The sequence below is a fragment of the Drosophila miranda genome, chromosome 2, assembly GCF_003369915.1.
Source record: "Drosophila miranda strain MSH22 chromosome 2, D.miranda_PacBio2.1, whole genome shotgun sequence".
Lineage (NCBI taxonomy): Eukaryota > Metazoa > Arthropoda > Insecta > Diptera > Drosophilidae > Drosophila > Drosophila miranda.
In genome coordinates, this window is record NC_046675.1 from 29,612,627 (window position 1) to 29,640,195 (window position 27,569).

Genomic DNA, 27,569 nt, shown 5'->3' on the forward strand with positions numbered 1-27,569 from the left:
TTTAGTTGGTATCTCTAACATGAGATTCTTGGTTTTTTTATTCAAAATGATTTTGGTGTTGTGTCACCTAACGTGTGAAGGGCCCCCTAAGGGTATATGTATCTTAGGGTATTATCAATTCATGTACAATGATGCATTGCTCTCTCTCTCTATCTCTGCTTAATATATACGGTTACAATTTAAGGCACTACTTAAAGCACTACAAATACACTTCGAGTCCTTCGAGTCTGAACAAAATAAAAATCTCATGTAAGTCCTATATGTACAGGCTAAAAATTTTATGCGTGTGGTATTGTGTGGGGAGTCTTCCGCTCACTGCTGCTCCCCAATCCAAAATGATATCTGATTTATCTTTGACTAGCTCGCTTCGCGCTCGACGTTGGCCTGACGCCCACGCTGGGATCGTAGAAGTAGACGCTGGGCGACCACGGTCTCTTTGCTCCGGCCAGCATCTCCGGATGGCTGGTGCGCGTCACGGTCTTGCAGTTGCCCACACCCACATCCTCTCCTGGAAAATCCTGGCCCATTGCCTGGGCCCGCAACACAATCTGATGACCCTTTGTTACATCCACATTGGCCACCACAGCGGCTTGGTGTCGGTAGCTGTAAAAGCGATTCCTTAAATTTCCATCCACGTAAATCTGTGTATGGAAAAAGCTGATTTTAGAGAAGTTTTCTTTGCGAAAATAGTAAGGGTTTGCCTTACCTCGTATCCGCCGATGCCGGCACAGTCCTGCAGCTCCCATCTGATGTAGAGGGCGGTACAGCCCAGACTGGAGACAGCGGTGATGGTCACGGGGAAGCTATCACCCGGCGCATTGCCCGAACAGTTGGCCGTCACATCCTACGGAAAATTGTTACAGAATCTCCTCAAAGAACCAATCAATTGTTGCATCTTACCCTGGCCTTTGCCTTATTGTTGCACAGCACATGGTCCATGACTTCCAAATCCATAATCATAGAGTCGATAAAGCATTTCTAGAATAAAGTTTTTGCATCAAAGAATAGGTCGATGGTCGGGGATCTCAATCGCTTACCATTTCACAAGCTGGATCGGCTATGGCCGATCGCAGAGTCTTGGACACTGTTTGGCATTCATTATCGCACCTGAGGGCACGACAATGGCAGCACTGGCATTTTCCTCCTTCCTTCGGATCAACCTTTGATCTGCTTGCTGCCTCTGAGCACTGACCTGACTGGGATGGTCCCAGAGTTGGCCCTTTGGCGGCGTCACAGGCACCGCAGTCCACCAGGGCCTGGCGCAGGAGCTTCTCGCACAGCTGACGTGCCTGTGGGCTGAGCTCTCCGTCGGGCAGGAGATGGCCAAAATCGCCGGCACAGAGCTTCTGCTTGCTATCCGTCTGTTTGTAGGACTCTACGTTCACACAGGTCTCCGTTTTCATGGCACTGGTCTCTGGACAGGGTCCTGGCGTCTTCGTTGGAAAGGGCTCAATCGAAGGACAGGGCGTAATCGTTGGACATGGAGCCGGTTTGGGGCTTGCCTGCTTGGGTGGAGAAGGATCTTGAGAGGGACAGGGCGCAATCGTTGGACATGGAGCCTGTTTAGGGGTTGGCTGCTGGGGTGGGCAAGGATCTTGAGAGGGACAGGGGTCAATCTTTGGAATGGGCTCCATCGTTGGACATGGATCCGTTTTGGAGAATGACTGTTTGGATTGACATGGATCTTGAGAGGGACAGGGGTCAATCTTTGGAATGGGCTCCATCGTTGGACATGGATCCGTTTTGGGGCATGGCTGCTTGGATTGACATGGATCTTGAGAGGGACAGGGCTCAACTTTAGATGGCCCCATGCTGGCACATGAACCGCTGAACATGTCACGGTCTTGGCTGTGGCAGTGTTCTATAACCTGCTGCAATATACCCTCACACATGTCACACTCTTCAGGACCGGGTTCCTCCAGTATCTTCGTCATTTGTTCCATGAGATTGCATTCGCTTGTCATATCCACAAAGTCATCGCCGTTGCCGCACCCCTGGCCATCTGCATCCTTGAATATCGTGGATTCCGCTGGAGGCAGCGACTTGGCACAGGCATCTTCTGCATCGGAGTCAGTGTCCGTTTCGAGTTCGTAGATCTCCACCTCTGGCAGCTGTTTGGGTTCCTCTTTCAAGATGCACTGGCGCACGGCATCGTCCAGCTGTTCGAAGCAATAGATGCGGCGCCTGTCAGTCGAATCTTTACCATTCTCGTTGGGCTGCTGGGAGTCACACTTTTGCTGGGCGGTGCAGCACTCCTCGAAGGTGGGCTTGGGTGGCTGCACCTCGTCCTGCGGCGCCACGGCGCGCTCTTCCTCCATGCGCAGCAAAAGGGCCAGCTCCCGGAAGAGGTTCTGTATCATGGCCGGACGATCCTCGTTGCAATCACAGTCGGCGGCATCGCTCAGCTGCTGCACCATGTCCAAGATGCGCTCCTTGCGGCTCTCCACAATCAGCTCCTTGCAGGGGGCATCCGTATAATCTGTGTAGGCCGATGTGTCCGGACTGCAATAGTAACCGGACTCGCTAGGCTTATCCGTAGATGGTTCGCGGCAGCTCTTCATATCCATGGATGTATTGTCAGCAGATTTATCGTAACAGCTCTTCGTTGGCGGCTCGTCTTTGTACTCCCCGCAGATTTCAATGTTCATCCCAGATGTGACAATCATTGAGTGCTTGCATTGGGTCTCATTATCCCCACCATAGCCGGTCTTCTCGGATAGCCCACAGATGCCACACGGGCACTGACCCGACGCATTTTCCCCTTGGTCCTGGTTGTAGAGGCTGGTGATGATCGGCAGCGATTCTTCCTGTTGGCAGGAGAACATCGGCGATGATTTGTACGACAATCTGCGGCTGCTCTTCGACTTGACGGTGGAGCTGAAGGAGACGCAGTCCTGAAAGTCATCTTGATCCTCCCGCTGAACACGCCTTGGCCTCTGCGTGGGCTGGAACTGAGGGTTCGGTTGGCTCTTCCTTTTGGTATTGGACTTGCACTGCGACTTGCATGTGCACGAGGACTTAAGGCACTTGATCTGCAGTGGCTTGGGAAGCGGTGCATCGCGCACAGAGCTATTAAGAGACTGCATGGGATCGTGGGGGGGTGGACATATCTCACAAACATTGCACTGCTCGGAGTTCTCTGGCATCTCCTCATTCCCGTACTGGACGTGGCCTTCGCCTTCGTGAGGAGCCTTATCGAGATTTGCGTTGTTAAAGGACTTCTGGTCCGGGGAGCACAGGCAGGTGATCTTGTTCACGATGGAGCGTGATCGGGAGGTGCCCGAGGTCTGCTCATCAATCACAAACGACGATGGGAGTTGATGTTGATGTGTGCTCACATCTGAAAATATGGGCTCCAAATTGCCGGCAGAATTTACACCCAGCAAACTGGTTTGGATGCCACATGAGGCATGAATGGCGCTAGGATCTATTAGGCCTCTGGATGAGCACGGATTTGAAACGGCCTGGGATTCAGAAGGATTAATGTGTGTCTTCAATGAGCTAAGATCTGCCATAACAGGCCTCGATAAACAGGAACCTGCAGAGGCCTTCCATGGGCAAGAACCTGCCACAGTACTCCTCGATGAACAGGGACCTGCAGTGGCCTTCGATGAACAGGGATCTGCAGAGGCCTTCGATGGACAGGGATCTACAAAGACCTTCGATAGACAAGGATCTGCCATAGCCTTCGATAAACAAGGCTCTACCATCACAGGTTTCGATAAACAAGGCTCTGCCATCATAGCTCTTGATGAACAAGGATCTGCCATAGCCTTCGAGAAACAAGGCTCTACCATCACAGGTTTCGATAAACAAGGCTCTGCCATCATAGCTCTTGATGAACAAGGATCTGCCAAAGCCTTCGAGAAACAAGGCTCTACCATCACAGGTTTCGATAAACAAGGCTCTGCCATCATAGCTCTTGATGAACAAGGATCTGCCATAGCCTTCGAGAAACAAGGCTCTACCATCACAGGTTTCGATAAACAAGGCTCTGCCATCATAGCTCTTGATGAACAAGGATCTGCCATAGCCTTCGATAAACAAGGCTCTGCCATCATAGCCCTTGATGAACAAGGATCTGCCATAACCTTCGATGAGCAAGGATCTGCCATCACAGCCCTCGATGAACAGGGATCTGCCGAGGCCTTCGATGAACAGGGATCTGCAGAGGCCTTCGATGAACAGGGATCTACAGTGGCCTTCGATGAACAGGGATCTACAGTGGCCTTTGATAAACGACGCTCTACCATCATATCCCTTATTAAACAAGGAACCGACTTAATCTTTGATGAGCAAGGATCTGCCATCACTGCCCTCGATGAACAGGGATCTGCACTGATCTTCGATGAGCAAGGATCTGCAACGGCCTTCGATGGGCACGGATCTGCTACAGCATTCGATAAACTCGTAGCCGGACAAGAGCTTACACTCGTTTTGGTGCCACAAATGGCGTTACTCCTGAATCCTTTAGATGATGCAGCACCTGCAAGAGCTGTCGAGGCGCACAGATCAACGCTCGTGACAGGACACGAACTGGAGCAAGGATCCTCTTTATCAGCGCAATTGGAGACACTCTGCATGCCCTTGGATGAAAGAGACATATCTATGGTGCTTGTAATCGGGCAAGTACTGGCTGGAGTTGAATAAGGTTTTCCTTGAGTGGCAAGTGTCGTGACCTTGGATGAATTCTGAGTAGGGCAACGACAACTGCAGGCGGGATCTGTCTCCTCCTCATTCGCGGTCCACTGAACGCCGCAGGTATCCGCATTCGACATGACTGTACGTTGGACATTCGGATTCGGTGCCCAAGCCGGCAAATTGCTCTGGTGCTGACCGCCACAAAGGAGAGACTCGCAAGTGAGGGGCTGCGGATCACTGGCAAATGGTGGCCTGTTGTCTATCTCTGCTCTGAACAAACAGCGACGAAGACTGCATCCACATGATGAAGGTCTGTTCGACCGGACTATGCTCTTTGTGGTACTTTGACAGGGCGAATAATTAGTATTCGATGTTTGACCGCCGCATGGACATGCCCCGCGACTGCTCGATGGACTGTCTGCTGTATGGTAGTCATCCGATGTTGGCAAGTCTCCTTTTGAGGCCTTCGAGCTGCATTGACATGCGTTACGACTGCTGGTTGGACTGGTTGGATCCCCTATTGTGGTCTTTGAATTGCATGAACAGGCCCCACGACTGCTAGATGGACTGGGTGCCGATGTGGGCAAGTCTCCTTTTGTCGCCTTCGAACTGCATGAGCATGCCCTGCTGCTGCTGGTTGGCACGTCTCCTGTTGTGGCCGGACATGCCCCGCGACTGGTGGTTGGATTGCTTTCAGTAGGGTAGATTGTTTCGTCCGTTTCAGATGTGGCCAAACCGCATAGATCCGCGCATCGTCCATCGCACCGCATAAACTGTGTGGGATATGTGAACTTGTTCATGGGTTGCATATGGGTCTGTGAGGGCCTGTTCTTCATGAGCTTTTCGCGTTCTTGCATGTAATGATCGTTCACGTAGGAGTGTTCCGTCTGCGAGTCCTGGCTGCTGCGGTTACCCTCTGATCGGGCATCCGAGGATCCTTTAGACATGGGCTTGTGGTGTTCGCGGAGATACGACATCTCCGTCTGGGATGGCCTGTTGCGGGCGGCTGCTGCTGCTGCGCAGCTCAATGGACACTGCTGTCTGTGCTGTCGTAGGTGCGATTGGTCGGTCTCAGATTCCTGGGGGCGGGTGCGGTTGTTGTTGCAGGTCTGGTGTCGGCACTCGTCCTGCATATACGTCAGAGCTGGGTAATCTGCGGATGAGACGGGAGAAAGAAAAAGAGACCGGTTAGATGTGGATTTTGGAATTCTATGGCGAACACTTTATTCTTTTTCGGATCTTTCGGGTTCATGAGGGATGACTTTGGTGTGCGGATAGGGTGTGAGGAGCTCCTTGATTTCCGAAAGCTGCACCTCGCGTCCGCGGATCATGTCCGGCGCTGACCACATCTCGCAGTGGTACAACTCGAGGAACTTTGCCTCTGCCTTCTCCCGGCACGGACACAAGTCAAACGAAGAGGTCGCACTGCAGTTCTCCCTGTCCTCGAAGCTGGTGAAGATGGTGCCGCGAGTGATGCAGCGGCACACCTTCACCTGTTCGTGCTCCACATTGTCCTCGAAGGAGCGCGGTTTCCAGGCGCACTGGCAACAGCCGCAGTTCCCCGGACAGAACACAGTCCCCTCATCGTCCACGATGGGGCTGGGATCGTAGCGGCACGGCGAACAATTGGAGAACTCCTTGTGCTGCGGCCGTGCCAGAAAGTAACGCTTTTCCGCTGGCACCGCAGGCGCCACCGCCGGCTCTGGCGCAGGCGTCTCAATCTTTGGTGCCGGCGGCGGTGGCAGCGAATGCTCCGAGGGCTCTTTCAAGGTCACTACCGACTCTTCAGACGCCGCCTCCGACTCTGTCTCGCTCTCCTCCAGCATTACGGGCAATGGTGGTGGCGCCGGCTCTGGTTCTGGTTCCACTATGGGTTCTTTCTCTATGGGTGGCATCGGTGGCTCTGGAACTGGTTCTGGCATCGAACAGGGCTTCGAACAGGGTATGGCTGTAATCGAGATGACCTCCCGCGAGTCCTGCTCGAACCAGCACGTGTGTGTGCAGCGGCATTGGGTCACCACGTGGGATGTGCTATCGCCACAGCTGCCCATAAAGGAGGAATCCTTATCGTACGTGTAGAACCTATCGCTGTCTGTTTGACATGTGCCACACGACTCCGAGTCGCATGTCTTGTATTGTTCGGTGAACGTTCCCCCTGCGTCATACGAGTCGCATCCTAAGAACTTTTTGCCGTCGGATTTACCTGAACCAAATTTCGTCGCACCGATGGATCTGCACTCGCAAATGGAGGCCTGAATCTGCTGTCGATGCTGGTGCTGTTGCTGGTGCTGGTGCTCCTGGTGCTGCTGTTTCCCAGGGCAACTGGAGGTCAATTGTCTGGTGCGCGGATCGAACTGCAGGGGCATCTGAACGGTCACCGGCTGTCCAGTGACGCGGCCGCACGACGCAGACTGCTTGTCATCGTTCACCGCCAGGGTGGTGGTTATCTCCAGAGTAAAGCGGATGGGTCGACTCGGAGGGGACATCTCGTTCAGGCTACTCAACATCATTTGGATGTTGGCGGCGGTCCTTTCCAGGGCACAGCGCATGGCCTCCGTGTCGTGGCCCGGCTCCCCCGGACTCCCACAGTCCTCGTTCGAGCTCTGGCAGTCGAAGAACGTGTCCTGCTCAGAGCGTGGCGACATGGACGCAAAGTGTCGCACGAACAGCTCGCGCATGTTGGAGTAAGGGAAAACGCCTCCCGCGGCTCTGGCCAACATTCGTCCCGCTTGATTCTCATCCATGTCGCAAGAACGGTTCGAACTGATTTTTCCAAATATTTTCCGAACTTACATGAAAATTTTAATGTGTGTTATGGTGTTGCCTACTCAACTAAAATTAAAGTTATGACAAAAACCGAGAGCAGAACTAAACTAAATGACAGTTTACAGAATTTCATCCGATTCGATTGCTTTGTTTTTCGATAAATGGATATGGGAACGATACACTTATCGTTAGGGGGACACACGCAAGTTCGAAAGACAAGAAAAACGTATTCAATGGATATACTTTTTATATAATCAATCTACTTCAAACATTCAACGGCAAATGGGAAAAATATTCAATTTCTTCTGCTTTCTTCGCTTAGTCTTCGGTGTGTTCATGCTTGAACCAGCGCACCTTCCGTATGTAGGAGGAAGACTTCCTGCTCTTGGCCTTGTACCTGTCTCCGGCAGCGCCAGGAGCGCCGGCACCACTTCGACGACAACCACTGGCCACCCCAGGTCTGGGCTGGTAGATGTTCATCTTCACTTGACCACTCTCGGGGTTCAGTTTGATTGGGAGCTTGAGAGTCACCGGATCGCCGCGTAGACTGTACTGGCGATTCTTGGGGCAGATGCAGGCCTCCTCCGTTTTGAGAGTGACAGATACCTCCAGCGTGGCTGGATAGTAGTTCAGCTCGTAGGGGGCAGGATTGCGGCTAGCGGGTGCCACGGCCGAGCCATAGCAACGGAGTAGGTTCTGGGTGGCGTGAAGGGCCCGCTCCAAGACGGCACGCATCTGGCCAGGATCCTTCAGGCTGCTGACCACCTTGCAAACATCCCCACCAGAGACACTATTATCCTCACACTCAGTATCGCTAATACAGTCGTAGAAGCGGTCCTGAAACCTGTCCCTGTAACTCTTACAATGGCACTTGTTCGTGGTACACTTAGTCATCGTCAGGCAATGAAAAGCAAATGAAAAATTTGGAATTTTATCAAATTACACTCAGAGGAAAAATTAACTGATTTTGTCTGTCACGAGGCTATGATCTGCTACTCATGGCCTCCCATGATCGCAAAGGAAAACAAATATGTGTCAATCGAGGTATTTATTTTAACATTTGAAGAAACAATGGCTAAAAATCCATCACTGATTCAATTGCTGCATTTTTTCCAACCGTTCATGGTAGTATCTGAAGAGAATCTCTGCGGCCTTAAGAGAACGGGCCAGGACATCTCGCTTGTCGATGGGACCGGCAAAACGAGTGAATGGCTGATGAACCACCTCGTAGGCATAGCCCAAAACATAATCCTCTGTCTCGCTTTCACTACTCTGGCAATCGTAGAAGTTGTCCATCTTGTTATTCAAATTGAACGTGGAAATGCGTTTGGGAATTTTGAATTTTAATAATGAATTTTGGGAATAGCTTGAATCAAATCTGATGCAAGGAAACTAAAGTCTAGGCAACTGTGAGCGTCGCCCCAACGATAGACACGATAGAAACGAATCGAAACGAAGGTAATCGTAAACTGTGCTGTAATTTAAGCACTATGTTGGTTGACTTATTGCTATGCCCATTATTTCGAGTGCATGATTTGGTCGACGCACATGAGTGAAGAGTGAAGGGGTATCCTTTTTCTCGTCCGCCTTTTCTTGCATTTCCTGCTCTTTCGCCTTCTGGCAGTGGAAGACAATCAAGCGCTCGTTGATACGCTCTGCGAACTTTTTCATCGTGAATGAAATTTTGGGCTTGAAGATCGCATTCAACTCGCGCACAGCTCCAAACGCATTGGCGAACAGCTCGAAGCTGTCGATGGGATGGGGTCGCGGCACCCAGTACAGATCCTGCACCAGTTCGATGCTATCGCGAAAGGACTCGCTGGACTCCCACTTGCGCAGCAGGCGAGCCCTAAAGCGATCCACGTCCTGCACCTCCGACTGCAGCAGCTCAACAAATCCGCGTGTACGTTCCGGCAACAGCATCAGACGCTGCTCCACATCCACACGGTCGCATTGAATGCCGCAATCTGAGGTCTGGGGCGTGGCCTGCACCTCCTGGACGCATGTGGATATCGGGTCCGTTTGGACAATGGCGCGGCACACTCGTTCGTACTTCAACTCCACAATACTCGCGTGCTGCGATCGGAAGGACAGTGCCGATGTGTCCGAGTGGACGGTGTAAATAGAATCCATCGAGTAGAAGCTGCTGCTGGAGGGATTCCGCTGGAGGGCACGGCTGCGCACTCGTCCGCGATAGATGCGTCTATAGATGTGGCGTTTGAGCATGTTCCGCTTGCGTCGCACCGAATAGAGTTTCTCTTTCGGCTCCACCTCTGGCGGCGCTATGCCCTCATCGATTTCATAGAAGGAATCCATTGAAACAGGAGCTTCGGGAGCAGAAAGTTCTTCGATGGAAGCAGGATCTGCGCTGATCGTCTCCACGGGAGCTGGAGCCTCGGCGAGAGGCTCTCTGATACTTTCCTCGTTACTTTCCTCATCATTGCTCTCGTTCAGATTGATGCCATGCAAAAGTCGATATCTGCGTAGTGCTGCCATCGCTTTGGCCCTTGACCTGCCTGTTGGTCTCGGTGGTGCTTCCGGCACTTGAGGAGCAGCTCCACCCTCCCTGCGCACATCACCTTCTCCCTCTCCGTCTGTGCCCCCACAGACCGTCTCATTGGACTTGCTGGAATACATGTTACTCACCTCGGACGAGTTCTTGGAAGCGAGTATGTGGTCTGCCAGCTGCTTCACGCTGCATGCTATCGCCTGGAATTTCTTCTGAGAGGGTATATCCGCTTCGTTGTGCCGTTGCTAAAGGAAACAAACAAGAGAGAGAAATCTATGAGTCTCAGCCTGGCACACCTTTCGTCCTGTAACCCACCTCGACATCGCGCAGGATACAGCCCAATCCCAGGCTTGCGGACTGCAAATCCTTGATCTCCTCCCGTTTGGCCCGCTTGGCCGGACTGTCGTAGAGCTCGTGCGCCAGGCTGAAGCCCTCCGGGATGACACCAATTTCGCGCTCCATGCGCTGGCACAGCTCATCCTTGGTGCGCAGCTCATCCTCCAGGCAACGGGCGCGCTCCTCGGACTCCTTCAACTGCGACTCCATCTGACGGATCTTGTTCTCCAGGGTGCCAACCTCCTCTTTGAGCTCCCCGTTTGTGACTTCGGTGTGCATGAAGCTCTTGCGAAGATCGTACATCTGGCTGCGCAATGCTTCGGCGTCCTGCTTCAGCGCCTCCTCGGTGCTCGCCTGCAGCTTCTTGGCGAAACTGAGGTCGTCGGTCAGCGCCTGGCAGCGTCGCTTCTCGTTCTCCAGCGCCACGGCCAACTGTTGCTCCGCCTCCAGCTGCTCCTGGTCCTTGTGGCACTCCAATTGGCTGCGCAGCACGCGATTGTCCTCGAGGAGATCGCGATGCTCTTTGGTTAGCCGCACCAGGCAGGTCTTCAGTCCCAGTTCGGTCTCCTCCAGCTGTTGGATCTTCTCCGCTGCAGCACGGGAGTCCTCGCGCAGGCAGTCCTGCAGCTGGCCAATCTTCTGCTTGAGGCACACCTCCTTGGCCAGATACACCTCCTCGCGCTCCTTGTACTCCTGCTCCTGCTCGGCCCAGTGGGAGTCGGCCGACTCCATGGCCTCGTAGTGGCGCGAGTCGAGTGCCTTCAGCTGGCTGCGCAGCTCCTTCACCTCTTCCCTGAGGACATTCACCTCCCGAGCGTCACAGCTGTGGCGTGGACTCTCCCCTTGGCTAAGAGTGTCCTCGGGGCCATTGCACTGTCCGGAGTACAGGCGGGGACTATCGGCGGACATGTTGTTGCCCATTCTGGCCAGAGCCAAGAGGCGCCAGATCAGCAAAAGTGGCAGAGATCGACGCAGTGCCTCCAACTGTCGCTTCGTTCGCTGACGCTCCTCGTGCAGATGCTCCAGCTGCGTCTCGGCGGCACCCAAGTCCTCTCTCAGAATCAGGCACTCGGCCCGGCAGTCCTTGTACTTGGCACTCAATGCTTCCTTGCTGAACTCTAGCTCTACGTTCCGCTGCCGGGTGATCTCTAGTTCCACCTCGTTGCGCTGCAGATGCAGCCGCGTGTCGTTCTCCGCCTCCTCAAACTCACACTTGGCCTCCTCCAAGAGGGCGTTCTCCTCGACCAGCTGTCGCACTCGATCGCTCAGCTCGCGGGCCTCCTTCTCCAGCAGCACCTCTCGCTGCAGTCGCTGCGACAGATGCTGGGCCTGCACCTCCCCGGCACTCTCGTAGACCAGCACCTTACGCTCCAGTTGGTCCAGGCGCTCCTGGTAGTACTGCAAATGCGGGTGCTGGTACGCTGCGGAGGATGTGGACAGATCGCACTCTACAAAGACGCCGCTTTCGCTGAGGCTGCTGCTCTGCCAGGCGGCACTCGATGATCGCTTGCTGGGCGTTGGCGGGGCACTGGGCGGGGCACAGCAATTGCTGTACGGCTGTACAGTGGCAACAATCCTATTGTTGCTTTGTGTGTGCCGCAGACGCTGATCTGCTTTCGTCTGTAAATGAACGTAAATTTTTAATTGAATTTTGTGTGTATTTAGAAAAAACTTTGCTTTTCTGACTTAAGTGTATTGGGTGGATTGTAAAAATATGTATATATATCCTGTATATCCCTAGGGCTGGTCAGTTCGAGAACTGACGGAATGGCCAGTGCCTGCTACACACCTGTTCGGCTGACGGCATCATGGCATCCAGATCCAATTGCTGGACGCACTGCAGCAACTGTTGCAAGCAGCGTTTGTCCCTGTCCTCCAGGTGCTGTGCGGATTCCTCCAGCAGGTTCTGCAGTCGCTGGCAGTGACCCTCGCAGGTGCTGTCCATCTGGTGGGGCGAATTCGAATTAGATCTTGTACATCTCCAACTGTTTATTTGCTCAAATTATCATCAAAGTGAATGCTTCGCTTCACACAGCACACAGCACTCTCCCCTCCTGCCTTCGTCTCTAACATTTTTGCTAATTTCACTTTGCTTCTCTAATAAATAATTACTTTTCGGTTGTTGCAATTAAGCGAATGAATTTGATTTTCAAGCTGAACGACTTTACAGCCAGCTGGTTTCGAACTGAAAGACGGCTGAAAACTGTTTGGCGCGTTCGGCTCTAAAAATCAAAAAGGTATCAAAACCAAAGAAACGAAACGAAGGTTGAGGATGCGAAGATATAGACCTGTGCTATACCCTATACCAACCAGAGATAAGAACAATTACTCAATGAAGAGAAAGGTATCTCATGTGGGGAGCTTTCGCAATAATCTCTACATTATTTTTAATGATTTATAGGGTTACAAGGGCCCTGCCCACTCGACAATGACCCAAAACTTTTGTATATAATAGAGAGATGACCGTGAAAGATCTTGTGACAGGCTACAGGACATATTGTGATTCTAGTGTGTGTCTTAATGGTATCTTTTAAGTTCTTCTTACTAACTATTTAATCAAATTTAAGGTGCCTTAAAGTTTATGTCTCAATTTCCTTACAAAGTGCTCTTTGCACTGCTTGCTCTATAATTTCGATACCATTCGCCCAACATACTCTTACGACCCACCTTTAGAGGGTACATTTGGGCCTAAGGCGTGGGTCAAACAAAGGCTAAGCCCCTATATGAGTAATAGACAATAAAACACTAACAAAATCGAATGCAAAATCGTAGATGGTGTCCCCACTTAGGGTCGTCTCTGCCACCTTATATGCAAAACATATTAGGCACTTGATACTGTTTTTGGTTAAAGCAACTCTTAGGATGAAGTAACCCTCTTTGGAGAGGCAGAGGCACTAACCGTAGTTGGTCCGAGTCTGTCTGTGTATTCAATCATTCAATCAATAGTTAAGTCACACTAACAATTGGAAAGTTTAACCGCAAATACTAGCAATTGGCTTGAATATTTTATAATACAAAAATAATGAGATTGCCATTAACTGGACTCCACTGCACTGCACTGCTCCACTAAGACAATTTTCAAATTGGAGAAGGAAAAACAAGAGAAAAGATTGCCTGCTGATTGTTAATCGAAACAAGACAATTTCCGCGCTCGCTCTCTGCCAGCTGCCAAAACAAAACTGGCGCCATTGTTCCACACGAAGACCAAAAAGCTGGCCAAAAGCTGATCCGCTCAAGCCACAACGAAGCTCGGTCGGCGTCTATCTAGCTCTCTGACTCGCAATTCATTCATAAAACCAAGAAAAACAGACTCAAAGCCGCTCAGAGCCGTTCGTTGAGTGGTTTTCACTCAACGTAGAAAACCTGCTTTTGAGCGTTTCTGTTTGCACTACCTTATCGCTAACATCCTCTAGTTCGAATATGCGAAACTCGAGAAGTTCGTTCTGTTCGCGCAGCTCGTTGGACTCGTCGCTGATGTGCATTTGCTGCTCCTCGAGCTCCTTGATGCGGTGCATCAGCTCATTGATATGCGTGTGGCTGATGGCCGCCTTCTCGCCACTCTCCAGCTCCTGTTTCATCAGCTGCACTTCGGCCTGCAGACGTTCGTTCTCCTTGTGATACATTTCCGCTTCCTTCTGCAGTTTGTCCAGATCCTGCAGCTGCAAGAATGGAAATGAGGGTGGAAATGAGTCCATGAGGGCACCTGTTTGGGCTGGCTCTGGCACTTACAGTCTGCCAGATGACACCGCTGTCGGAGCCACTTGAAGGCGGCTGTGGACTAATCGAAGGCGGGGCCGAGGACAGTGCCGAATCCGTATCCGAATTGTTGTCCTAAGTGGCAGAAAGAGAGGGTATAAAAAGTGTGCTCCATGGGGATGTTCCACTCACCTTTGTCTTGGCTGCTGCATGGCCATTGAGCAGCGTTGTCATCCATGTGGTGGCCCCATCTGCAATCTGCTGCTGCTGTTGCTTCTGCTGCTGCTGCTCCTTCTGGCTGCTGCTCTTCAATGTTGTGCGCATCTCGAGCGTTGATTTATGCGCATTTTTCGTATTGTTGATTAGCTCAATGTTCTTGAGTTGTGTTATCTGTGCGAGAGGAGGAAAAACATACATAAATGCCAGAAGGAAAAACGAATGAGAAAATGTCGTGCCTTAGTTTCATTCCCTTCATTAGTTTTCTCCCCGCCCTGCTTCGCCCTGGCCTGCCCTGCCCCAGAATGGCAATTAACAAAAGAATTTGTTCTGTTCTTGTCTTTTATGGTCTATTCCCTGCTTGGCTTGTACGCTGCGGTCTTCAAATCGAATGTCTTTCTGTGGCTTGGGGCAAGAATAGAACCCGCTTTTGTGGCCCTCCACACGTGTGTGTGTGGTGTAAAGAGTTTGGAGAAGGGGGGTGAGGGACCAACAGTTAACAGTTATGACTTGATTTCTTGCCACACAAAAGCAGAGCATTGCTAAAAAGAGCCAAATCATCCAAAGAGACTGTCAGACAGACCGACAGACAGACAGGTTACTTTTGATTTGAACAATGAGCTGTTCCAGAGGCTCGTTCAGGTTCAATGACATTCCCCCCCTCTCGCTTTTCGAAAGATCAAAGAGTCAAAGAGTTTTTATGGCTTGTATTGTTATCAAAAGTTTTTGGGTCCAAGGATTGCCCGGTCGTGCCTCCCAAAAGCCTCACGAATTCCAACGCACATTTAAAAACATTCAAACAATTGAATTTTTATATCTGTGGTGTTTCTTCTCTCATCACGAGTTTTCATGGTCACGAAGCCTCGTTTCCCTTTAGCTGATTGTCAGCTAATTAGCCCACTTAAATACCACTCAAAACTCAAACTCGATAATCCACCCCATTCCCATCCCCCTGCCATGCCTCACAACTTTAAATCACTTTCCAATCAAGCAACGCCCTGTTATATGTCTTACTTTCATGTCAATTTCAATGTTTTATATAACATCCATAATATAATGGTGCGGCTTGCCTGTGTGTGGCTATTATACGCATAATGCTATGCTGCATTATGCTAATTTCTGTGTGTGGCAGCGCCTCATTGAACATGTCTACGGGCCAGGCCGCTCCACAGAGAAATCATTAATCAGTTGTGAAACGAGGTAGGGCTCAGCCCAAAAAAAAAACACCAGTATTTACTCGTATGAGTAGTATATTTAAAGAGCACAACTCAGGCGGTGCAATGACCAATCGAGTCTCTGCCTCACTGGGTCCCTGACTCCCCATAAAAGTGCCCACCAGCAAAAGCACCGCACAGTTGCGGTCAAAAGAATAGCAACGAAAAGGGTCTTCAATGAATATTTATGTTCCACTTTTCAACAGTAAGATGGATAGCACGAATGTCTTGAGAATTCACCATCAAGTGGTCCAAACGACACCAAGACGAGTCTTTTCTGGCGCGAGTCTCAGGCCGAAATGCCTAACCGACCGATGGGCGCTGCCGCATTACGTGTCTTATTTCCAAATGACAGCAAATAGATAATCCTAAACATTTTTCGAGGTTTAATTGTATCTAAAGGCAGAAGGAAGACTTTTTCCTTGTATTCCTTGTATTTTCTTGATCTGACCTCTGTCACAGATCTAGAAGGTTTGATCTGTGAGTATTTTATGGATTCCTCTGCTGTTAAAGCCTCGTGTGCCTCGACAAAAACGTTGCAAATGGTTTGTGGTACGGTACTCTTTGCCACAATGTTTGCCTGATCGTAATGATTTTTGAATGTTAGATTCTATCCAAAGGGAGATGACCTTCCAGGTGTTAAATCTTATCACTCCTAGTATCATAACCGCAATTGTATAAACATATATCGTATGCGATCGTATAATTTCCCAAGACAGGCCGGCCCAGAGCTACACATATGAATACTGAATCCAGAGGCCCAGGGCCCAGGTCTGGAGGCCCAAAATGGAGTTTGGCGTTGGTGTCGCATGCCTGCACGTCTTCACCATCGTCGCGGTCGTCGCCTGGTGATTGGAAATTATCATCAGTTTGATGTCTGAGAGAGCCTGAGGATAGATAGCCCGAGAGACGACTCTGTCGGCGACTCTTGGGGTTGGCTAACAGTTATGGTAATTTCTTGAATCGATTCCAAAAGAACTTTTTTGCGTAACATAACGGACGAGACGCTGAAGTTAACGAACTTCTTGATCAACGTGCTCTGGAGATTAAGCAATTTTACTCCTCCACTCCCCCATTAACGAGTGTCTCTCTGTTGGGGATCGGGATTACTTTGATGGCTCTATTGATGGTACAATCCGCACATCTCGCATATTCAGATTGCGCTAAATGCAGCGCCAGACGTTGCGAGACGCCACCGATGCCGCTGCCATCAGGTAGATTTCAAGCGCTGGATGGATGGATGGATGGATTGTTTGTAAATCTGTCGACAAACTCTCAACCTGCTGAGCCATATACAACCATATACATACATGCAGGCATCTCCAACGTATGCATAAGGTTTATGTGTTTATGTTTTGCCGTCGGGTTTGTCAGTCTGGGTGTCCGTCCGTCTGTCTGTCTGTTTGCACAAGCCGCGGGCCAAGTGATTGTGATTGTGTGAAATGATTTTCCTTTCTGTACGGACAGGTTTCACTTCGATCTCCAGCGACTGCGGACTGCAGTTTTTAGGCAGCAAACGTCGCGACGTCGCGACGTCAACGTTCCGGGTTCGACTCCCCGGTCCGGTGCACGATTACGTGTCAAGCGGCAGTACAATCTGTAGCCCCAGCAGCAGCTCCATCAAAAGGCATCGGGGAAGCGATGCTTTATATATACAGAAAATTTCCTCGTATTTGCATTTGGCATTGTAATTCAGGTTTTCAATCTGAAGTCTGCACAAAAGACATTGCCTTTGATTTGATCTTGCGAAAGCGAAAGTTTATATGCCGCTAATGAATTATATTGTATATCGAAAGACACTACTTCTCAGAGTTTCCCCGGGCCCCGCCCCAGTGGCGCAATCCCCGGGGTGGTCTTCGGGTTCTTCATCGAAGCGTAACACTCTGCATCGTTCGGTGGGATACGATAATTGAACTAATGAATGGATTTGAATGGTCTCCGTTGACATGTGGAGATCCCCTTCCAAACCATGTGCATTATGCTTGTTAATTTCTGTCGATATCGCACAACGAACCCCGAGGATTAATCTTTGGGTAGGCAACCATGGAAGATAGTCGGCGAGGCCTTTCCCTTTCGATCTGCGATACCGCAGAAGACAGACAGACGATTATTCATCTTGAAATGTTGTTACTGTGCGTAACAGAACTGTAAGGCCATCAAAAAATAACACATTTTGGAGTGCAGATTCTTTTAAAATTATATTTTTGAGCCCCACCGATCCATTGCCATAAATCATGTTTCGACCTCACTTTCATCGCAAATCAAAGCTCATTCCGTATGTACAACACGTTGCATGAGTAATAATTGTGGAATTGCTTGTACAATTCTCGGAATACAATTTTAAAAACTTTATTTAGACTTTGACTTAGACCCTTGTCCAAGGGGGTGTTCGTTCATACCTTGACATCTCGGCGGTTGTAGTAGTAATCCATTGTGTCAGGTGTACAAATATTTATGCATTATATTATGTATGTATATTCCTCTCGGGCAACAAAAAACAATTAGCCAAACAGTTTGTCAAGTTTCAAAGTAGTTTTCACCGTGGTAATTTCACTAAAAACACATCAAAATTTATAGACACATTCAACAAAAACGATATATAATTTGCATATGGTTCACATTTCCACAAATTTCACACACACCCCTTTTTTGTTTCCTTTCATGAGTGGTGCTGATGGTGCTGGTGGTGGGGTCTTTTTATTTTGTTTCTTTGGTTTTTTGTGCTGTGCTGTTGTGATTACTTTGCATATTGGAAACGTCCGGCGTGGCGTCTACGAGTATGTCTTGTTTTAGCAACATCATCATCATCATTATCATCATTTTGGTCGCTTCGCTTTTACTGTCGTTTGGCCATGCCGATGCGATGGGGAAGAGGAGGATGACTAAATTTTTGCAGGCAACATAGACACATATCGTATTTAAAATAGCGTTAACATTTTAAAAGCTTTTCACTGACCCCAATTGGTGGTGCCACACAGCCCCACAGCACAGCACTCCCCAGAGCCACAGCCACTCCAGCACTCCACCACTGCACCACTCAACACACACTTTCCTTAAAGACTCTTCTGTATATATTTATTGATGCCGCCCGTCTATTGACCATCTTGTTGCCAAGATGACATCGTTTTCCCGATTGCCGCTGCCGCTGCCACTGCCGCCGCTGCACTTTTGCTATATGCAAATTATGGATAGTTTTAGAAAACCAAAGAAACTTCCACACTGGCCGACATCTGAGCATGGATTAAAGACCGATCTGTCTGCGGAAAGGCAAAGCCAACACATCGCAAGTCATGCATGGATGATCCCTTAAGATGGGGATAGATGGGGGCTGGGTGGCAATATGTTGCCAAAACTGATTCTCGATTACTTTTTGGCCCAATCGATAGAAACAATTACGGTACAGGCGGCGATTAATGAACTGTAAAATTGAATTCGATCACTGGAACGGAACGGAACGGTGCAGCAGCGCAACGGCGGATATTTTCTGGTGGAATGGTTGAAACGCCAAAGGGGGACGGGACCGTGTGAAAGTCAATTAATTTTGATTGTTTTTGTTTTTTGGCATATTTCACTAATCTTTTTAGTGCAAATTCGGTGAAATTATGGGTTCGTGTGTGCGTTAAACAATACAAAAGAGAAAGACAGACAAGGCAGGCTGTAAAATAGGTTTTCTGATGATTGTTGTTGGCCCATTCGATTCCAAAAGGCAGTAACAACAACTGAAACCGATTGTTTGTTGTGGTTTTGGGTACGAGTATTGTACAAAAGCATTTTTCTTTTCTTTAGTATTTTTTTGTGTCTGTGGTTCCTTCATTTTTGGCATAGTTACACACAGACAATGCACTTTGATGCTTTGGTTTACTTTTCATTAGCGGCTCTTCAAAAGGGGCTTCACCAAATTAACAGCAAATTTCACCTAATTATGCCACTCGTTGAACCCTGAACGTGCACTCCCGGCCCGAGCATTTCTTTTCATTTGATTTGTTAATATAATTCACTTTTTTTCTCCTTTCCCAGTATACACTTGACACCGACTTTGCCGCGAATTGGAAGTGGAATTGCGGTGCCCCGTTGCGCACCTGCGACGCCTGCGTACTCTGAAAATCAACTGACGGGACGGTGCTGTCGACGGACGCTATCTGTTGGGCCATTCATGCGAGCCCGAGCCCCGGAGCTGAGCCTCGCACTGCGGTAGAGGCCAGGGTGTCTTTAGCAGAAGGTGAGGCCACTCTATCGATCTCTCTCTCTCTCTCTCTCTCACTCGATCTTTGGACATGTGTTGTCTGGAACTCTGGTGCGTCTAGGCTTCAATAGTGGAGGAAACATATACATATGTAGAGCTCTAGAGCACTCTTCTAGAACGCCTCACCTTGTTTTTATACATCTTGTGCACTGCGACAATCGGCTGCGGCTGCGGCTGCGTCTGCGCGCTCTCTTCTCACTCTCCCCATAAGGTGAGAGAAAGTGAGTGTGAGTGCGAGTGTGACGACGTGCAAAAAAAACAAAACGGAAAACCGGCTTGCTTAGGCCTGTGTGCTCTCTCTCCTCTCTCTCTATGTCTCTTTTTTGTCCGTTTTGGGGTCTGCGTTGCCTGCGATCCACTTGCAACACTTGCGCTGCTGCTGGTGCGGCTGGTGCCGCTGCAATTGCTGCTGCAAGTTGCTCACGTTTCAGCAGAGCAGGTTTTTTCTGCTGCTGCTGTGTCTGTTGCTCTGTCTCCTTTCTGTCGAAGCGATTGTTGTCTTTGCCATTCTCATAACTAACGCAAAATTATATCATAGATCATGCCAATAGTGCATAACCGCAGCAGACGACGACAGGACAGGAGAGATACAGATGCAGATCCCGAGACAGATACAGAGATACAGATGGAGATGGAGAAACGCCAGCAAAACAGGTAACAAGAAGGAGAAACCAGACGCGGAGAGGCCGAAGATTGAGATACTCTTAAGGATTAATTATTGTATACTGATGATCGTTTAGCAATCGATAACTATCGATTATCATAAATGTAGAGATATTTCAACGATTATCTTTGGAAAAAATGCGATTTACTCATCAGTATTTATTCTGTATAGTGCCCAGATCCTGCCGATTGAAGAGAAAACTATATACTATATGGATTGGACTATCCTCATCCACTATATACAACTCTTATTGTACGATCTTTTTAAATATACCCTCTATAAAGGGTATAGTATACAAAAAATACAGCTACATCTGTAGCTACAGAGATACATATCTGCAAGAGAGCTCTTAACATTTAACCCAAGTCTCGAAAATGCTGGCGGCACAAGTTCAAGTGCTGCCGCACAGCCCCCGAACCCGAGCCCGAGCCCGAACCCGAATCCGAACCCGATTCCGAATCCAAATCAGAGTCCCACTCCAGCCCCAACACAATCCCCCCCACAAGATACAGTCAGGCAGGCACTCAGACAACGACTTACCTCAGGTGTAACTTGAGCCTGGTGTATGGGATTCGGTATAGCAGTATCTGTATCTGGTTCGTTTTTAGCTTTTGTTGCTTTGGTTGAAGATATTGTTGAAGTTGTTGAAGTTGTAGTTGGGATCGTTGTGGGTTTCTTTGGCTTTTGGCTCGTTTCGTTCGTTTTGTGTTTCATCGTCGTTGACATTTTGGCTTCATTCGAGGGCCTCTTCTTGGGGCCGCCGGGTGGGCTCTGCAATGTCAACAAATCCTTTTTCAGTTGTCCTATATTACGTTCTTTGGTTTTGATTTCCTCTAGCTGAAAGTCAAATAAATTAATTAGCAAACCCCTTCAGATATATGTACAGAAATGTTTGTATATATGTAGATTTCAATGTGAAATATGAAAAGTTGCCTGAACCGCTTCTCTCGAATGTTGTGGTTGTTTGTTTTTGTCTCTTCTACGAGAAGTGTGTACGCACAACTTACCAAACGTGTTATTTCAATTTTGGCTGATTTTTGTATGTGAGTCAATCGGTTTTCATATGCATTCTTCAATTCCCGCATATCGGCAGCCTTGAGTCTATCTGCCTGCCCAATAATCTGCAAGAAATTGTCATATCACATGTGCGTTCCACTAATCAACGGAGCCCCTCGGCAGCCACGGCGGTGGGGGGGGGGCCAAAAGCAAGCCAATCCATGCTGTTAGTTTGCACTTTGCGATTAGGTGGCGCGCATCCATTAACCAAACGAGACACAGAAACACACATATATACACACATCGGAAATAACTGGAAAAAGGGGTTATCTAGGGCATAACCGAAGCTTTGGATGCCCTTGCAAAACTTGAAAGAGAGCCACTTCTTTGATAACATTTTATGGTAAAGAATTAACATCATTATCAAGTACGAAAAACAGCCGATAGGCGCTGCTGTAGGATGCGCGAGTATAAGAGAATTCACATACAGACAGGAATGGAGATTGGGTTGGCTTTTCAACTAATAGAAACTAAAGTATTGTATCACTAGTGACTCATTTGAAAGAGATTTCTTGTTACTGTAGGCCAGTGTGCCTCGACAAAAACGTTTCGATAGATGGTCTTTCAATATATAGCCTCTAAAAGCCATTTAGACAGGGTATCCCGAAAGACACAAGATACTGTGCCACACAAAACAATATTTGCTTAACGTCCTGCTGCTGATAGAGCCAGCGCATTAACGAAATTGCCATATTGAAATTGGTGTGGTCTATAAAAACAAAGGTGCCACCGTGTCCGGGCAAACAGTGTGCATTGCAATGTTCATCCAGCGGTTAAAGAACCTACTGCTCCTTGCATGGGTATGCCATTTGGTTGGCCGCACAAGTGAGAGCCGTATACCGCTGAACCTCAAGATGGACTCGAATTTAATGCTGGAGGTGAGCAAGATCTTGTGCAGGGCCCGCATTAAGGTGCTGTTTGTCTACTTTGAGAACGAGACATCGCATCAGCACACCGGACAGATACTGCGGGAGGTAACCAAGTGTGATATATCCTACATATCGCTGAGGTAGGCTTTTGAATATAGAGTCTAGTCCAAGGTGCAATCGCAGCTCATGTCTCGTGTCTGCTGGTGCTGTTGACAGGAACCAATTGCATCCGCTGGAGGCCGTCAAGGATGATGGCATACTGATGTACATGGTAATGATCATCACGAACATCTCACAGCCTCTGGAACTGTCGCTCATTCGAAAGAAGTCGGCAGCCAAGCATTTGTCTCATGTCTTTCTACTGGTGCGTGATGCGGACACCGTGTCGGATGCCTGGATGAGGGCCAGCTTTCGACAGTTCTGGAAGATCTGGCTCCTCAATATCGTAATCGTCTACTGGCGCAACGACCGCTTGCATGCCTATCGGTATAATCCCTTTACCGACAACTATTTAATCACCGTATCCCATGAGAGGCATCGCCTGCCGACAGTCGGTGAGCTCTTTCCCAAGACCTTACCGGATATGCAACGCAAGCCGCTGAGGATGTGCATCTACAAGGACGACGTTAGGGCTATCTTTCGGCCGAAAGGCTTGATTTTGGGAACGGACGGTCTGATGGCAAGCTATGTGGCCGAACGTTTGAATGCCACAATGATGATCACGCGTCCGCATTCCTACAACTACAATCTAAGTTCAGACATTTGCTTCCTGGAGGTGGCCAAGGAGTACGTTGATGTGGCCATGAATATTCGATTCCTGGCACCCGACACGTTCCAGAGGCTGGCGGAGAACACAGTGGCCCACAACCGAGACGATCTGTGCGTGATTGTTCCGAAGGCCAAGACTGCGCCCATCTTCTGGAACATATTCCGCTCGTTTAGCGGCTGGGTGTGGACCCTCATCCTCGGCTCTGTGCTACTGGCGAATGTCTTTTGCTATTTGGTCCACCGACAGCCGCACGGCAGAGTGGCCGTAGTGTCCATGCAGCTGTTTGCTGGTGCTCTTAACATGCCGTTGACGAATGTTCCCCGGAGCCACTCTCTCCGGCAATTCCTCATCTTTTGGCTGTACTTTGGGATGCTCATCTGCAGCGCCTTCAAGGGAAATCTCACCAGCATGATGGTCTTCCAACCCTATCTCCCGGACATTGACGATCTGGATGCGCTGGCCCAGTCATCCTACCCCATTCTGATCCGACCGCGACACATCAAGCATATTGAACACTTCTTGACGTTGGGCCACCAGCACGAGGCCAGGATACGGGCGCAGATGATAAAAGTGACGGATGGAGTGCTCAACACCCGGATAGAGCGCAACGATCGTCGGTTTGCGTATTTGGAGAAGTTTCACATTGCCCGTTTTCAGGTGAACAATCGAAAGCATATGGTTCTGGGGCGACCGGTGTTCCACCTGATGGACAGCTGTTTGGTGCCCTTCCATGCCGTCTATATTGTGCCGTATGGATCGCCGTATCTGGGCTTCCTGAACACCCTCATCCGCAGCTCGCATGAGTTTGGGTTTGAGCGCTATTGGGATCGCATTATGAACACTGCGTTCATTCAGTCGGGGGCCAAGGTGGTGCATCGCCGGCACAACAGCAACGATGATCCGGTCGTGCTGAAACTAGAGCACTTTCACGCCGTATTCTCGCTGTGGTTCATCGGCATGGGGCTGGCGTGTGCGGCATTCATCTGGGAGCTGTTAACCCACAACTACAACTGGGCCATAACCAAGCGGCGGCGCTAACGTAGCAGAAACAGCAGCAGCAGCAGCAGTAGCAGCAACAACAACAACAACAACGACGCATGCAACAAGAACATGGGGTGACAGATGGGGTGGTCATGTGTACGATGGCCACTTACCTGGGACTTTTCCTCCTTAGTTTTGTTTGCTTCCTTTAGCACGGCAATTTCGTTTGTCAGTCTTTGGATTTCATAGTTGATCAGGCCATCGGCCGTCGTCACGTGTGTGCTAGTGCTGGCATTGGTGGCCTCGTTGGCCAATTCGTTGGGTTTCTTTGAACCATTACACTTTTTGGTTACGTCCAGCGTATGCTGAAGTTTCTTAACATCGTTCTTCCATTTGCGGCTATCGGCATCGTTTTGGGCCCTGAAAGTCGCGCAGAAACAAAGTATCGATAAGCTATAAGAATCGATAGCCACCGATAACACTCACCTGAGGGCACGCACTGCTCCTCGTTCTGTGATCAGGCTGGACTTTAGCTCGTTCACCTCCAAACGTAGCTGCTCTGTGAGAGCATTTAGCTTTTGTATGGTGTCCAGATTCTCCTGCAGCTTGCGCTTTATACGCTGCGGCGGTGCTGTTTGCACTTTTGTCGTGGTTACGCCCCCAATGATCACCGGAGGGCGCTCGGTCTTGGCGGGCCTGGTAACGGCTGCATTCTGCACTTTTGCAGCCTCAAAAGTATTTGTGTCCTTGGCTTGCAATTTGCCGCGACACTGCAAATGGATACCCTCGATACGGGTGCGTTTCTCCTGATTGACTGTATCCCCAACGGATGTCAGGGATGTACTTAGCTTCTTCTTGCGTTTCAGTTTATTTTTGCCGACGACCAGCGTCTGCCAGTCTTCCTGGAAGCTCGCTTGGCCCCTCGATTGGGTCTCTGTTCTACTACGCACTCCTCCTGGCCCGCCATTGTGGGGCTTCAGGATCTGTGGTGCGGTTAATCTCTTCTCATTGAATCCTTTGCTAGAGGTCGTTTTTGTTTGATTTTCAGCCATTTTAATGTATCTTTCGTATACAAAAATGTAGCCGTCGTTTGTTTTTTTATTTTTTAGTTTTTTTAAAAGTTTTGCATATGCGGTGTGTGGTCCGACCCTGACGAAAGTCTTTGCTATATTTACTTCACCTGGTCATTGATAGATTCGCCTGAATCTCATTCAGGGTTTATCTGGAAATAAAATCAGAACACAATCATTAGAAAAAACAATGGTTCTCTCTCATAAAGGGTTCTCTTGGGTGCAATATTCTTGCGTTTTCTTTGCATTTCTTTGGCTTCTGCTTAGCCATTAACTTCTAAGCTCTTTTCTTTCTTCGTTTGCCCCATTCCCTCCTTTCTGTGTGGCATGCAACTAATCAACAAGTTTTTGCCCCCCTTTATTGATTTCCATGGCAGCAGAGCTTTTCTTTCAGTTTTGTGGGAGAGGCCACATATGTACGAGTATGAATGAAATGAAAATGAAACATCTATTGTAATGGGGGACTAGTTTATGATGTGAATTGTTTTTGGACGGGGGGCTTACTAAATAAACTACTCCCATATGGTCTATCCAAATGACGTCATGTGGCGCGCCTAAAACAATGTTTTAGGGAACCCAAGAGAGCTCCTTACACGCAATAAAAATGTACATATTTCATGGTAGTTTTTCCCCCCAGACTCTGCAGAAGCCCAGTATTAGCAACTAGAGCAAAAATACTTTGCATTGTTCAAACATCCGTTCGAACAAAAGCATCTATATACATATACCATTACTATATGGCAGAGATACGACCGACCGAGTGATCGCGCACATGAGGCCCTCAGTTCATATGGATGATCATCTTTATCAAGGCCACCGATCTTTCTATATATACGCACCTACATACATATATAGAAAATGTGTGTGCACTTGGCAACTTTCCTGAGATTTATTGGAATTTGATTTGTTTTTCCAAAACCAATTTGAAACGCCATAAATTCTGGATAAGTGGTTAAAGTTTTTTAGTGGGGGATCGGATCTATATGGAATGCTGATGTTGCATTTAATTAAATTAAAAATTGTTGCCACAAAGTCCGGCGTGTTAATAAAGTGTTTTTGGGGTCGACACACGCCATGGTGACATCAGACGGGCCTTGCCTTGCCTTGCCTTCGTTTCTGGTGTGCGCCCACACCACATTTCCAACATCCACCAGAGACCCCGACCGGACGAAAGACGAAAGATGAAAGTTTTTGCTCTTTATAGTAAGTATTTTCAGACATTTTTCAATTTAATGACACATATTGCCAAACGATGGATGAGTCGTACCATACCGTACGTACAGCCTCCGTTCGACAAATGTATACTTCTTTCATGGCACCCCATTGCTGATTCATTGACGATCACGTATACGCACCATTAACATTCAAATCCTTGCGCAAACGTAGACCAAAGTTTGGCATTTGCCTCGGCGTAATTAACATGAACGAATTTACTGTTTACCAGCTTCACTCACTCCACATTCCACAGCGGGAGACCGAAGACAACATATGTTTTGTAATAGTCTTTACAGTTTATTTACTTCTGCTTGTGCGGAAATTGTTTGTTTAGAACTATTAATATTCTTTCTTGCAGTGTAATTTCTCGAATTTCGCAATGACGTCAATACGTTAATTTTTTCCGCGCCGCACAGAATAAGTCGAATTTGGTTGGTATGTGGAGCAGTTCTTTACAATCAATTTTCTTATAATTTCTTCCGATTTCGTTCAATCGAATAATTCACAGATACTCGCATATGTTTTACAGGAAGCACTGGGTATTACACTTAATTTTAGGTAGCGATTGTGTCGAAAATTATGTTAATTAAGAGGCGTGTGGTTCGTTTTGTTAAATTAGTTGCAATCAATTGAAATTAAAATGAAACGTTCTATTCTAATTAAAATTTCGTTTAGCTGGGCGATAGCCAGAGATCTTTCGTTTCGGCCGGACACCGTTTGACTGACTCGCAGATGAGCCGGCGAAGCTTTCGCCAGCTTTCCGTATATTTGTTTAATTAAAGAAAGCTTTGGCATTTATTGATGCAGTGCAGTGTGCCTTGGGCGAGCGTGTGGCTTAGGGGGTGGCAAAGCTTTGCCTGATTGTGCGTGCACAAAAGAACTTCTGACCCAACTGTAGTTGGAGGCGGCGGAGCCGCACACAAAAGCAGCCGTTGGAAGCCGGAAGAGGCAATTTATTGAAAGCTGAATCTTCATATTCATAACAAAAACAAACCATCGACGCGCATGCATACATATATGTATAAATAACCCCAATGAATTGGAATATGTATCTATAAATGCAAGACTAAATGCAGCCTGCCGCTGCCGGCCCCCCAACAGCTGAAACTTTACAAATCACACATAAATTTGACAATGCCCCTAACGACACGATGAATGATGGACACAATTAGAACACACTCGGATTCCAGTCTGTCCACAGCAAAAGGGGGGAACAAACTTGGAAATAGGTTGATGCCTGCCTTATCATCTTATAAGTAGTTTCAATAAACTTTACTCACTCTGAATTTGCATTTGTTTTGTCATAGTAGATCTCTTCTGACTA

The 27,569-nt window shown here is 48.6% G+C and overlaps 3 protein-coding genes across 8 annotated transcripts; 1 reads left to right on the plus strand and 2 right to left on the minus strand.

Moving 5' to 3' along the window:
* LOC108155922 (cytospin-A) lies at positions 1–27,544 on the minus strand. Of its 6 annotated transcripts, XM_017287073.2 has the most exons (12): positions 26,386–26,966; positions 24,447–25,182; positions 24,134–24,380; positions 21,293–21,406; positions 20,826–21,122; positions 14,141–14,338; positions 13,982–14,083; positions 13,645–13,911; positions 12,042–12,197; positions 10,232–11,872; positions 10,054–10,161; positions 5,681–5,794 (listed from the first exon to the last, which is right to left on the minus strand). In XM_017287073.2, exons 2-12 carry the CDS (start codon positions 25,010–25,012, stop codon positions 5,780–5,782), a joined length of 3,711 nt encoding a protein of 1,236 aa, XP_017142562.1. In that variant the 5' UTR covers positions 25,013–25,182; positions 26,386–26,966; the 3' UTR covers positions 5,681–5,779. The 6 variants fall into 6 exon arrangements, with proteins under 6 accessions (XP_033244212.1, XP_017142562.1, XP_033244214.1 ...); XM_033388323.1 differs by lacking the exons at positions 5,681–5,794; positions 26,386–26,966 and adding an exon at positions 27,526–27,544 and having other exon boundaries at positions 8,441–10,161; XM_033388322.1 differs by lacking the exon at positions 5,681–5,794 and having other exon boundaries at positions 8,441–10,161.
* On the minus strand, positions 7,653–8,393 carry LOC108155925. Its single transcript, XM_017287077.2, has one exon. It carries the CDS (start codon positions 8,299–8,301, stop codon positions 7,726–7,728), a length of 576 nt encoding a protein of 191 aa, XP_017142566.1. The 5' UTR covers positions 8,302–8,393; the 3' UTR covers positions 7,653–7,725.
* Positions 22,025–24,137, plus strand: LOC108155927. The gene is made up of 2 exons (XM_017287080.2): positions 22,025–22,350; positions 22,427–24,137. The coding sequence occupies exons 1-2, from the start codon at positions 22,100–22,102 to the stop codon at positions 24,015–24,017; spliced, it is 1,842 nt and encodes a 613-aa protein (XP_017142569.1). The 5' UTR covers positions 22,025–22,099; the 3' UTR covers positions 24,018–24,137.
* Positions 27,545–27,569: the final 25 nt, after the last annotated feature.